The sequence below is a fragment of the Hyperoodon ampullatus genome, assembly GCF_949752795.1.
Source record: "Hyperoodon ampullatus genome assembly, chromosome: 5".
In the NCBI taxonomy this organism is placed as follows: domain Eukaryota; kingdom Metazoa; phylum Chordata; class Mammalia; order Artiodactyla; family Ziphiidae; genus Hyperoodon; species Hyperoodon ampullatus.
In genome coordinates this window covers 47,631,769-47,645,060 of record NC_136918.1, presented here as the reverse complement: position 1 = coordinate 47,645,060, position 13,292 = coordinate 47,631,769, and the positions used below count along the sequence as shown (strand labels likewise).

Below are 13,292 nucleotides of genomic sequence, written 5' to 3'. Positions count from 1 at the left end.
TGCTGAGTGTTCCTCTCTTAAAGCCTGCGTCAAATGTGACCTCCTTCATTAAGTTTTTCTGTCTCATTGACTTCTTGAATTGCCTTCCCATTGAATTCTTTGTCTATTCCTTCTTTTACTTTATCTTTGAATATAGCTATTGATACATTGTTCTTAATCTCCTCTATTTAAATTACACTTCTCTTTGTTCCTCTTATAGTGTCTTACACATTGTAGATGCATGATATGTCTTTAATTTAATTTGCTATAGTAACTTATCTTAGATAATTTAAATTTCCTTGCAATATACCCTGAGAAAACCATAATTCAAAAAGAGTCATGTACCACAATGTTCATTGCAGCTCTGTTTACACTAGCCAGGACATGGAAGCAACCTAAGTGTCTACTGACAGATGAATGGGCAAAGAAGATGTGGCACATATATCCAGTGGAATATTACTCAGCCATAAAAAGAAACGAAATTGAGTTATTTGTAGTGAGGTGGATGGACCTAGAGTCTGTCATACAGAGCGAAGTAAGTCAGAAAGAGAAAAACAAATACCGTATGCTAACACATATATAGGAATCTAAAAAAAAAAACAAAAAAAAAAAACGGTTCTGAAGAACCTAGGGGCAGGACAGGAATAAAGACGCAGACGTAGAGAATGGACTTGTGGACACGGGGAGGGGGAAGGGTAAGCTGGGACGAAGTGAGAGAGTGGCATGGACATATATACTCTACCAAATGTAAAATAGATAGCTAATGGGAAGGAGCCACATAGCACATGGAGATCAGCTCGATGCTTTGTGTCCACCTAGAGGGGTGGGATAGGGAGGCTAGGAGGGAAACACAAGAGGGAGGGGATATGGGGATACATGTATATGTATAGCTGATTCACTTTGTTATACAGCAGAAACTAACACACCATTGTAAAGCAATTATACTCCAGTAAAGATGTTAAAAAAATTTTTTTCCTTGCAGAAGGTTTAATTTTATAACCATGTTTTTGTTTTCTTACTAATGTCAGACCTTAGGAGGAAAAAAGTCAATGATAAAGTTGTATACGTAGCTATAGAGAAGGTATACTTCTAGTTCATTTTTCTTGACTGTTATTACATAATAATTAAAAGAATTTTAAAGCATAATGAATTATTTTTCTTAGAAGTTTTTTCATGTGTCTTAATATTATTCTACTAGAGTGCCTCCTCTGTGTGTGACAGGACAAATGCAGAATTTAGACTCATTCAATCAATGTTTGTATTTCAGAAAACCCGAAAATAATAATTCCTAACATTTGTAAGCTAGCTTTCTTAAGAAATTTTTATTTCTCACTTTTTCCATTGTATTATTGAGCTAGTCAAAGAGAGCATCCTGAAACCAATTAATTTACTTTATTACCAACTTATATAGTTGCTCTTTTCAAGATTCTGAAAGATAAAATATATTGTCACTATTATATAGATTGATGTAAACATAGAACATCATCAAGTTAATTCCTATAAAGTTTTATACATTTGATCTGGTGCTGAGGAAGTTGCATGGAAATACTATGATCCCTGTAAGGACAACTGCCTTTTTACCCCAGTGAAGATCAACTGCCGATGGTTTGACCCAGAATTACCACCTCATATGCACACATTGAGCACTGACTTCTTCTGGTTCCAGGAAGTCTCTACCTCTCTTCTCTCTAGAGCCTTGAACATAGTTACCAATCCCAGATTCTAGAGCCACTGGTGCTACCACGAGCACAGGTAAATATGTTTCAGGTATCCCAGATTAGAACTGAACATATAATTTCACCTAAGAAAGGAAGGTGTTAGGCATTGTACTATTCTTTATATACCCTTGGGTCAAATAGGCTTTTGTGGGCTCTTCTGGGAACCTAACCATATTTATAAAATTGTTCATATGTGAAAGGATGTTTGAGGTCTCAAAAAACTAATTAAGAGAATTCCCTGGTGGTCCAGTGGTTAGGATTCCTCTCTTACTGCCGAGGGCGCGGGTTCAATCCTAGTCAGGGACCTAAGATCCTGCAAGCCGCACAGCGCAGCCAAGAAAAAAAAGAAGAGGAAAAAACTGATTAAGAAGCAAATTTCTGACATACCAAAATTCAGAAATTAGAACCATCTTCCATTGCACCAGAGAAAATCTTGAATTGGTCAGTGGTTGAATTGACCAGTGGTTATTGGTCAATAGTTGAATTGACCAATGGTTATTGCCTGACATCAGGAGAGTTATCTGGAAAAAATTCTTTTTCCAACCATATTTATATATTTATTCTGCTAAAGTTTTTATCTCTAACTGTGTGCTCTAGTGTAACTGCGATAGAGCAGTAAATAAAACAATGTCTCTAGGGATCTTACATTCTACTGAGAGAATGGACATAGGGTAAAGTAACAGTGCTGTGAAGTGTTTCCCTGTTTCATGCATAAAGTTGTGTTGTGAATAGTGAGTGGCACAACTAAAATTTGTATGATATTACCCTGCCCCCATAATATAGCATTATAGGCTTATAAACTGATGAATAATACAACAGCAGACACACAGCAGTTAATATGAGCCAGGGTCTGTTGTAAGTGCTTCATAAATATATTAGCTCATTTAATTTTTGTAACAACCCTATACAGTATGATTGTTATTATTGTCCTCATTTTATAGAGGCACAAAGTGAGGTACAAAGAGATTAGGTCCAAGGTCACTAAATGACCTTGGATTAGGATTTAGGCCACAGCAGTTTAACCCTTTACCATCTATGTTCGTAGCCATTATACTCTACTGTCTTTAAAAATTGACACTGTGACAGATTTTCATATCCTTTATGAGATTTTCTTGATGGTTATACCAGTGATCACTTACCTAAAGTAATTTTTAATCTTTTTCACATTCTAGGTTATTTTTCCATATCCCATGCTTAATGGAATAACTGAAAAATTATACCATTTCCTCTGTTTCTGAATAAATAAAATATAAAATAAATAAATAAATATAATATAATATAAATTTAATAAAATTTAAAATAAATTGAATATCAACTCTTAATTCATCTTCAGCATTAGGTTCAGTCTTGTGTAACCAAAATCCAAAATCAGTTATTAAAGTATTATTCTAGATCTGCCATCTCCAACTTCTAAAAAACCAAGAATTTAATAGCAAAATTAATGGGTTCCAGTTTATCTCATTTTTTAAAATTATACTAAAATTGCCAATAAATAGTAAAAGACAGAAAAAAAATAGAAAAAAAAGCCCTGAAACTCTAAAAACCAGATAGTTTTTGTAGCATTGAGAGTTACATGAATTTGTCTAAGGGCTTAGTAAATCTGATACTACTTTTCTTGTTATTATATGTATATAGTATATATTATTTTAAAATATTAACTTATTGATTTTTTTTCTTTTTTTTTCCTTTTTTTTTTTTTAGTATACTGTGTGGAATTTTGTTCCAAAAAATTTATTTGAACAATTCAGAAGAGTGGCAAACTTTTATTTTCTTATTATATTTTTGGTTCAGGTAAGCTTTATCACTTCATAAATTGTTAAGTTTATAGACATGGGTTCTAAAAATATATCTTCAGGGAAAAGTTATATTGCATTCTAAATCATTTGACTGTAGGACCATTTTTTTTTTTTTTGCAGAGCTTCCCCATTGTATTCACTGAATACAATGATTTAAACCGCATCAAGATGTCTGAAAAATAGCCAGTGAATTTTAAGATTAATTGTATTTTGTTTTATCACTGATTGCTATGGTGCTGATAATCATAATCAAAGCCAAGAAAATAACATCATCCTTTCAGATGTTCTGCCTCGGACATAAATATTTTGGCTTTTAATATACAGCACATGTTTTTGGCACATTTCTGCCTATGGAACCATCTTTGTACAAAGTAAATCTTTCTTTGGCTTTTCTTTTTTTTACTTGAAATTTTACTTTTATCTAAAATTTTTTTTAATTATAATTTTTAAGAATCTCCGTGAATATTGATTTTTCTCCAGGAGACTATTTTCTTAACCTAAATCTATGTTCATTATAAGCTGTTTGACAGTTTCTTGATTTTCACATTGTGCTTTTTTTCCTAATGTCAAAATATCAAGAGAACAGCTTATGAAACTTGAGTATAAATCAAGATTTAAAATAAGTGTCATTTTCTTTTAAAGAGGTTATTCTTTTCTGATAATACCTTGGCAGTCTCCTCCAGTGTGGCATTGAATTTTTGTATAAACTCTGAACTTTTCTCTCCATAGAACCTGGGCTTTCAAAAGAAAAAAACTTGTGAAGTAGTCACTGTAAAGTTTGAGGAAACTTTTTTATTTAATTGCTTTGCTTCATGAACAGAAAAGGAACTTCTGATTTTTTTTCATCAATAGAACTTCAGCTTGGTTTAGTTGGAAAAATGAGAAATTTAAACTTACTATGTCCATGTAACATGCATTTGTGAAATTACTAGCTAAGATCAGGAATTCAGCTTGTGTGTGGAGTAGAACAAATTTAATTGGCCTACCCAGAGTAAAGGAATGTTAATACATCATTAGACCCATGTTCTAAATAACCAAATATAATTACTGCAAATATTTACTTTCCAGCAGTTTATTGAAACCTCAGTTGTATGATTTAGATAATTGCAGCAGCATTTTCCAAGTTGTACCCTTCTGGCTCCACTAGGTGTAACAAAATCACTTGTAGAAAGAAACCCTTTCCCTAGTCCCATTTCTTGTTCTCTTTCCCTAAGTGGTGAGTTTATTCTGGATCCCAGGGTAAAAACTGACAGACTTTACAGCATTTCTCAGGATGGGCAAAGAAATGTGAAATGAGATTCTGAGCAGCTATAGCTCCCCTCCAAGGCAAATACCGAGGAAGACCTTAAGTACTCTGTGTTAAGAAAGCAGAGACTGAGTCCACCCTAGCAGTATTTGTGGGTATGCAATAGATTTAGATATTCTACTAACCCCATATAAAAGCCATCAAAGTGAACTTGTGAAACTGTGAACTAAACTACACTCACTGCATAGCCTCTCTCTCATGTTATTTTTTCATCTGGACCATGATACATGTTTTATATAATGTTATCAGATTTGTCAGTAATTATGAGATTCTAGATGTTAATAGTGTGATGTGTACAATATAAAATATACTCTGCCTTCTCTGTTTTTTAATCCAGCTTATGATTGATACACCTACCAGTCCAATTACCAGTGGACTTCCGTTATTCTTTGTGATAACAGTAACTGCCATAAAGCAGGTATGAAATAGTTTGTATTTTTTTTTCTCCCAAGTCATTCAGAAGTTGCTTAATATTTCCAGTCCAAAGTAAGATTTATTGTTGTCAAAATAATTTTCATAAGAAGAAATTTATTTGATTCTGCCTATGGTAAAATTAAACTGAGTTAAGCCATCTTTATCAGGTACCTGGTGACTGATGGGATGATTACAATTGTTAAAATATGTCGTTCCTTTGATACACCTAGGAAGCATCCAAAAACAAGCATTTTATATGTACAAACCAATTCATATGTGTAACAGATTAATTATTATAATCACCTTTGTAGAGTTTGGTCCTATTTAAAGGAAATACAGTTCAAAGGGGATATGTTTATAAGGAGTGGAACATGTACTTCTGGCACGAACATTTCTGAATAAAAATTATATAGTGCTTTCCTACTTTTTACAACTTCCTCTGGTGAGGTCGATTTTTATGTAAAGTAGTACTCTAGGGGAAATAGCTTCAACCAGATCTTGAATTGATATTAAAATGTAGGTATAGAAAAACAGTATTATTGGATAAACATGACAAGTAAGAAGTTTAAAAATTCCTAGAAATGTCATGTTTATATACTACCATTTCTCAAAATATCTTTGAGAAGATATTGGGCCAGAGGCTCAATTATACAGAACTGAACCCTTCCTCCTGAAAGGGAGTTAATTTGAATTTTCTTGTGTCAGTATGATAAATATTCATTGTATAAGATTTAGGGATAAGATGTAAATTGACATGGAAACAAAATTGGAAAACATTTTATAATTCTGAGATGTAGTATATTTATTACTTACATGATAAGGGTAAGGGGAGTCTGTAGATTAACAGTTACATTATTTATCTAGTGTGTCAGAATATCATGCTACTATTCTAAGTTTGATTTCCCTATATTCAGTGTTCTGTTGGAGATGAGAATTCGTGTAAGTCAGTAAGCATCCACATCACTTAATGCAATTACATATTTACTGGGCTTTGTAGATGTCATTTATTTCATCAAAGTAACACACATTTGTCCCTTGGACCTCTTTTCTATATATAGTTTCCTTTTTGGTGATTTCTTCCAATCTAGTGGCTTAAGGTACCATTTATATGTTGATGGGTCTCAAATTTACATGTATCCTGAAACTATGCTCTGAACTCCAGTCACACATATACAACTCTTTGTGCTTGGAAATACAGCTGTTTCCACTTGGAGATCTTAGGCTTTTCCTGACTTCTGTGTCACTCTCTCCTTTCCTGCTCTGGTCTTTTTGCTTCATATCATTTTTGCCTACCTATGGTTCTGTTGAATAAATGCTTGTTTATTAGTTTGTCTGTCGTGTTCATTTGAATGTTTCGTTCTGTGAGGGCAGAGACTTTGTTTTATATTACTAGTTTATTACCAGTGACCAGAACAAGGTTGTGCACATATTTGGCCTTCAATAAATATTTGTTTGATAGGTGAATAAATGAATGAATGAATCTCTTCAATATTTTTAAGGCAATGTTAAATGTTGTAATACTTCTTGCCCTGGTTTATACTTTAATATGAATGAAGTTGTTAGTTTTTTTTTTTTAACTTCTTCCAACTATATTTGCAAATTGTCTTCTCTTTAGTTGTGTAATGCAAGATACAGTGCTCTGGTAAATATCACAATCTTTGTCCTGTATGAGCTTAAAACGTATGAAGTAGAGAAGGTAAGGCCAAATTCAAAAATAATTATAGTTTAATAAGATCATAGAAAGAGCCAGTGAGCTGTAGGTATTCAGAGAAAGGGTGGAACACTTCATCTGGATAATCAAGGAAGGCTTCATGGAAGAAATATTATTAGAGATGAGACTTTGGAATATGGATAAAATGATAGTTGGTAAAGAAGGTGAGAGAAACAAACAACTTGAGCACAGGCTTAAATGGAAGAAAAGGCAAGACCTATTTTAGGGAATGACATATCTGACTAATGTTTGACCCTGTGTAGGAACGTACTAAAAGATAACATACTGGAAATGGATGTTGGTGCTAAATTAAAGAGGCTGGAAGACTCTTTGAGAGTTATCAGGAGGAGTTTGAACAGGATAGTGAATTAAAACAGTGTTTTGGAAAGCTTAATCTGGCAGTGACATGTAGGATGAATTATAGTTTGTGAACTTGTGTTTAAAAAGATTTTAACTGTATGCCTCCCCAGCTGTTCAGAGTTGTTGCCGATATATATTTGGATTTGGGGAGACAAATGTATCTACACAAAAGAATAATAGTAAGCAAGATATGAAAGGTAATTAGGAATGTAAAAAGCAGAACAAAAGAGTGAAGAATCAAGGGAAGCAACAACATTTTCCAGGGTAGGAAACATCAAGAAATGGTCTCTAGAGTTTTCAATTGAAAAATCAGGAATTATGTTAACACTTGAAATCCCTGCACTATAAAATCGCTGTGTAACTGCTAAAAACAAAGCAAAACAAAACAAAGTTTAAAAAAATCAATATAAAAAATAAAACCCTAAATAAATCTGCTTTGACTGTTCTTGTGAAAAAGCAGTCTATTTTGTATCATAGGTTGTATGTAATGATACTTTTTCATTTGTACTTGTAAGCCAAAGATTTCTAATACATATTTGTTTTAGTTTAAATTTGTCAATGGAAGTAAATGGAATGATAACTTCACAAAAAGATAATTTTAAAATTATTGCTTTATTGATGTCATCTGACTACAAAAGTATGCTTTTTGACAGTTTCAGGAAAGGTATTTTGACTCTCAATTAAATTTCTCTAAAATTGACATACCACATCTTAAATTGAGCCAACATAATTTGTGTCTTAAAAATGCTTTCCCAAAAGGATTCTCCCTGAAAAACATAGACCTTTAGAGCAATCTTTAGTATTTGTTTTATATTTTATAATGTTATAATATTTTTAGGTAATAGATGCACATATTTTTAAAAAATGGAAACAGTATAAAATAACATATAGGGACTTCCCTGGTGGTCCAGCAGTTAAGACTGTGTGCACCCAATGCAGGGGGCCTGGGTTCAGTCCCTGGTCAGGGGACTAGATCCCACATGCCACAACTAAAGATCCTGCATGCTGCAACAAAGATCCCGCATGCCGCAACTAAGACCCAGCACAGCCAAATAATTTTTTTTTTGACATCTGTATTGGAGTATAATTGCTTTACAGTGGTGTGTTAGTTTCTGCTTTATAACGAAGTGAATCAACTATACATATACATATATCCCCATATCTCCTCCCTCTTGCTTTTCCCTCCCTCCCACCCTCCCTATCCCACCCCTCTACTCTAGGTGGTCACAAAGCACCGAGCTGCTTTTTACTTCTGGTAGTGTACATATGTCCATGCCACTCTCTCACTTCGTCCCAGCTTACCCTTCCCCCTCCCCATGTCCTCAAGTCCATTCTCTACATCTGTGTCTTTATTCCTGTCCTGCCCCTAGGTTCTTCAGAACCTTTTTTTTTTCTTTTTTTAGATTCCATATGTATGTAGCATACAGTATTTGTTTTTCTCTTTCTGACTTACTTCACTCTGTATAGCAGACTCTAGGTCCATCCACCTCACTACCAATAACTCATTTTTTATGGTTGAGTAATATTCCATTGTATATATGTGCCACATCTTCTTTATCCATTCATCTGTTGATGGACACTTAGGTTGCTTCCATGTCCTGGCTGTTGTAGACCAAATAAATATTTAAATAAATAAATAAAATAACATATAGTAAAAGTCTCTTATGCTCCTATCCCTTAGTCTCCTAGTTCTCCTCCCCTGAGGGAGCCATTATTTGTACATTAGTCCAGGTATCTATACCAAGTGTTCACATTAGTAAGCATATATTTTTCACAAATGATAGCATAGGCTACAACACATTCTGTACCTTACTTTTATCACTTAATGTTACCTCTTAGATATCATTCCATTATCTATACTTGTGCTATACCTCTGAGTTCTTGAATTTTCTCTAAAATAGCATAAGTCTTTTCCAGTGGATAAGGCTCCACGCTCCCAATGCAGGGGCCCTGGGTTTGATCCCTGATCAGGGAACTAGATCCCACATGCATGCTGCAACTAAGGAGCCCACAAGCCACAACTAAGGAGCCCTCCTGCCGCAACTAAGACTCAGTGCAAGCAAATAAAAAATAAATAAATAAATAAATTTTTTAATTGCCACTCTTTAACATTTAATCAAAGGATTCTTTGTGAAATGCTTATGTTTCCCTTTTTTATATAAATTTATTTATTTTTATTTATTTTTGGCTGCGTTGGGTCTTTGTTGCTGTGCACAGGCTTTCTCTAGTTGCGGCGAGCGGGGGCTACTCTTCGTTACAGTGTGTGGGCTTCTCATTGAGGTGACTTCTCTTGTTGCAGAGCACAGGCTCTAGGTGCACAGGCTTCAGTAGTTGTGGCTCATGGGCTCAGTAGTTGTGGCTCATGGGCTCTAGAGCACAGGCTCAGTAGTTGTGGCACACGGGCTTAGTTGCTCCACGGCATGTGGGATCTCCCCAGACCAGGGATCGAACCCATGTCCCCTGCATTGGCAGGCAGATTCTTAACCACTGCACCACTGGGGAAGTCCCTAAATTTCAGAACTTTTTGAAGACACAGGGATAGAAGAAATCTGGTAGTGAGAAAGTGAACGGTGAAAAAAAGCCCCATTGAAGTAACATAGAAGGAGCCTCCCATAAGGAAACTGAGGAGTAATTAGAGAGATAGTATGAAAACCAGGAACATGTATGTGATGAAAACCAAGAGAAAACAGTGTTTTTAGTAGTGATGAATGTCAAATACCTGAGTCAAAGTAGCCTAACATAATTCTAATGAATGAAATGTTTTGGGGAAATTTTTATGTTTCTTTTTCTCGTTTGATAAAAAGTATCTTCTAATACTAAGAGGGGCATTTTTTATTCTTTTGATGTTTACAGGGATATGAAGATTGGTTAAGACATAACTCAGATAATGAAGTAAATGGAGCTCCTGTTTATGTTGTTCGAAGTGGTGGCCTTGTAAAAACTAGATCAAAAAACATTCGGGTATGCACTTAGTAAATAATAGAAATCAATTATATTTTGAAATCACAAATTCTCTGATTATGTTTTAGTTAAAAGTCTGCTTTCCTACATTAAAATATTATGATAGACCACTTGTTTAGAACTCAATAAAATTAAGTCCTTGCCTTTTAAAATCTGTATATCCACTTTTCCCCAAAATTCTTCATAGGTGGGTGATATTGTTCGAGTAGCCAAAGATGAAATTTTCCCTGCAGATTTGGTGCTTCTGTCCTCAGATCGACTTGATGGTTCTTGTCACGTTACAACTGCTAGCTTGGATGGAGAAACTAACCTGAAGGTTTGTACATGCTTATGTTTGAGTGTCGCTCTTGGTGAACAAAATGTCTTTGGATTATAGTAATATTTTCCTTTGGTTAAGGTAATAAAGTTTGACCTGATAAAGGAGAAATGTTTTAAATTACTGAAACTTTTTAAAACTTAAGTTTTTTTTTAAAGAAATAATGTTATTATACATTTACTTCAAGGATAGCCTCACATAATTTAGTCAAGTTTAAGAAAAGCAAAAAGTGTTTTTAGGAAAAAAATAATCTTCTAATACATTGGTGCTTTTTTAGATACGGGACACATTTACATTTTTCTCAATTTTCAAAGTATTAATACAATCAAGGATTTTATTTGATTCACTTTTTTCCCCCTATTAAATTTTTTATAATAAACTTAGAGCAGTAATGACTGTTAACACAGACTTAATTTCCTGGTATGCAAATGTCCTCTGTAGACAGGTAATCACAGTAGCTCCCTTTACTACTTGTTATTTTACATTCTTCTTTCTCTTCTGCCATCTAGCTAAGTGATCTCAGCTACAGAATGCTGTGATTTCATATGTAAAAGTGGTTGGAAATAAATGTTATTTAAAGTCCCATGTAGATCTCGAAACTGTGCGATTTAATTTTTCTTTTTTTCAGACCCATGTGGCAGTTCCAGAAACAGCAGTATTACAAACAGTTGCCAATTTGGACACTCTTATAGCTGTGATAGAATGTCAGCAACCAGAAGCAGACTTGTACAGGTATGGTGTGATAATCACCATGCTCATTTTAAGTTCTGTTTACAGATTTCGTTTTTACAATTTCGTTTTTACAATGATAAACGTGCACTGAGATAGTTAGCTAATTGACATTATTGGGGGGAGCAAGGTGGGAGATCAGTTAAAGGGGAAAAAAGCTAAAAGCAGAATTTGCCAGAATTCTAAGCCAAAGTATTAATTCAAAAGCCATGCTTTTATTCACATGTTCTCTCCTATTACCTTCTACTTTGGTATGAATTGGCTTTATAACAATAGCAATAAACTTTATAATAGTAGTTACAACAGAAATAAGATTATTGCCTTAGAAGAAAATAATCTAATGGTGTGCGTGTGTGCGTGCATGTGTATATATGTGCTCCATGAAGGCAAGGGCCATGTCTTTGTGTTCAATAGGAGCTAACTCCTTTTAACATTACAATTTACTAAATATTAATACAGTGTGAGTCATCTTTCAGTGAGTGCTGTGCTAATTATTGTGGTCTATGGAATGGAAACAACTTTTTATTATTAAAGACTTCCATGAGAAACTACTCATTTTTACTCAGTAACTGGTGATAGAATATAAATTATAACCACATTGTAAAAATTACCCTCAGCTTCTTGTCATATTCTCCATCTCCATTTGTTGGTTGAAATGTTTTAAAATCTTATCACTAGTCATTGGATTTTTCAGATGTCTTACATATCTTTATTCTGGATCCATATATTTATAATGGAGTTTTCTCTATGTGATATTATAAAAATCTTGCATTTTCATCAAAGTCAAATATGGATGCAATGTGGAGTTTTCCAATTAACTGTAAAAATTTGGAGTTCTATGCTTTAAGAGCATTTAAATTATAAGATAGATTTAACTGTGAAGAATTTAGTACTTTAAGAGTTCTCTATTGCTGTTATTTCCAAGTCTCAGACAAGGGTGAATTATTAAAAGATTAGTATTAAAAACTAGAAAACGATGCAGCATTAAGAAAGCATAAGATTAATATGAGATCAAATGTAACTAATGCTTTGGTGGGTGGTTTTACGTTATTTGGAAAATGGGGAGAAAGTTTAAAAATTTTTTTTTTTTTTTTTTTTTTTGCGTTACACGGGCCTCTCACTGTTGTGGCCTCTCCCATTGCGGAGCACAGGCTCCAGACGCGCAGGCTCAGCGGCCATGGCTCACGGGCCTAGCCGCTCCGCGGCATGTGGGATCTTCCCGGACCGGGGCACGAACCCGTGTCCCCTGCATCAGCAGGCGGACTCTCAACCACTGCGCCACCAGGGAAGCCCCTAAAAAAATTTTTTTTAAATAAGAAATAATTCACTGTTAAATATAAGGTATTCCTCTTTATTTTCTCTTTTCCTCTTCCTTACTGAAAGTATATATATATTTTAAATACAAATGTAATGTAATTACTACAGAAGACTTTTGTAATAGAAAAATAACTCATAATTAATTATACCACTACTTTAAAATTTTTATTGCTGTTTTTATTCATTCATTCAACAAATTATTGTTGAGCACCTTTGTGCTCATTATGATAAGTGATAAATAAGATTAATAAGCACAGTTTCCATCCTTGAGGAACTCACAGCTGTAAAGATATTTTATATATCTCTAACTGTATTTTTTCAGTTTACTATACTATACTATATGCTATTTATAAGGGAAATATTGAAAGCATTTTTAATGTCCAAGTAGGAGGAATGCTTAAATGGCTTTATGGTATAGATGTAAGATGAATTAGGTAGGTAATAAAAATGATGCTTTCAAAGAATTTAATGACATAGGAACATACTGAAATACAATGTTGAATAAAATGTTATAGAGCTGTAGTCTCATATGATCCCAATTATATAAAAAGAAATATGTATGTATGTGTATTTGATAGGTAGTTAAGTAGTTAGATAGAAAAAATAAATAGGTATAGAGAGAAAGAAAAACCTAGAGGAATTACATGTCAGAATGTTAGTACTTATTTCTTGGTGGTACGATTTC

The 13,292-nt window shown here is 33.9% G+C and overlaps 1 protein-coding gene across 1 annotated transcript in view; it reads left to right on the top strand.

Annotated features, from left to right (window-relative positions):
• ATP11B (ATPase phospholipid transporting 11B (putative)) overlaps positions 1-13,292 on the top strand; it is a gene marked incomplete at its 5' end in the record, with an annotated part of 103,729 nt that overhangs the window by 14,602 nt on the left and 75,835 nt on the right. Inside the window, 5 exons of the mRNA XM_079705224.1 lie at positions 3,399-3,488; positions 5,137-5,217; positions 10,138-10,245; positions 10,433-10,561; positions 11,190-11,293. Of these exons, the coding sequence (XP_079561350.1) occupies positions 3,399-3,488; positions 5,137-5,217; positions 10,138-10,245; positions 10,433-10,561; positions 11,190-11,293 (512 nt within the window). The remainder of the gene's footprint in view (positions 1-3,398; positions 3,489-5,136; positions 5,218-10,137; positions 10,246-10,432; positions 10,562-11,189; positions 11,294-13,292) is intronic.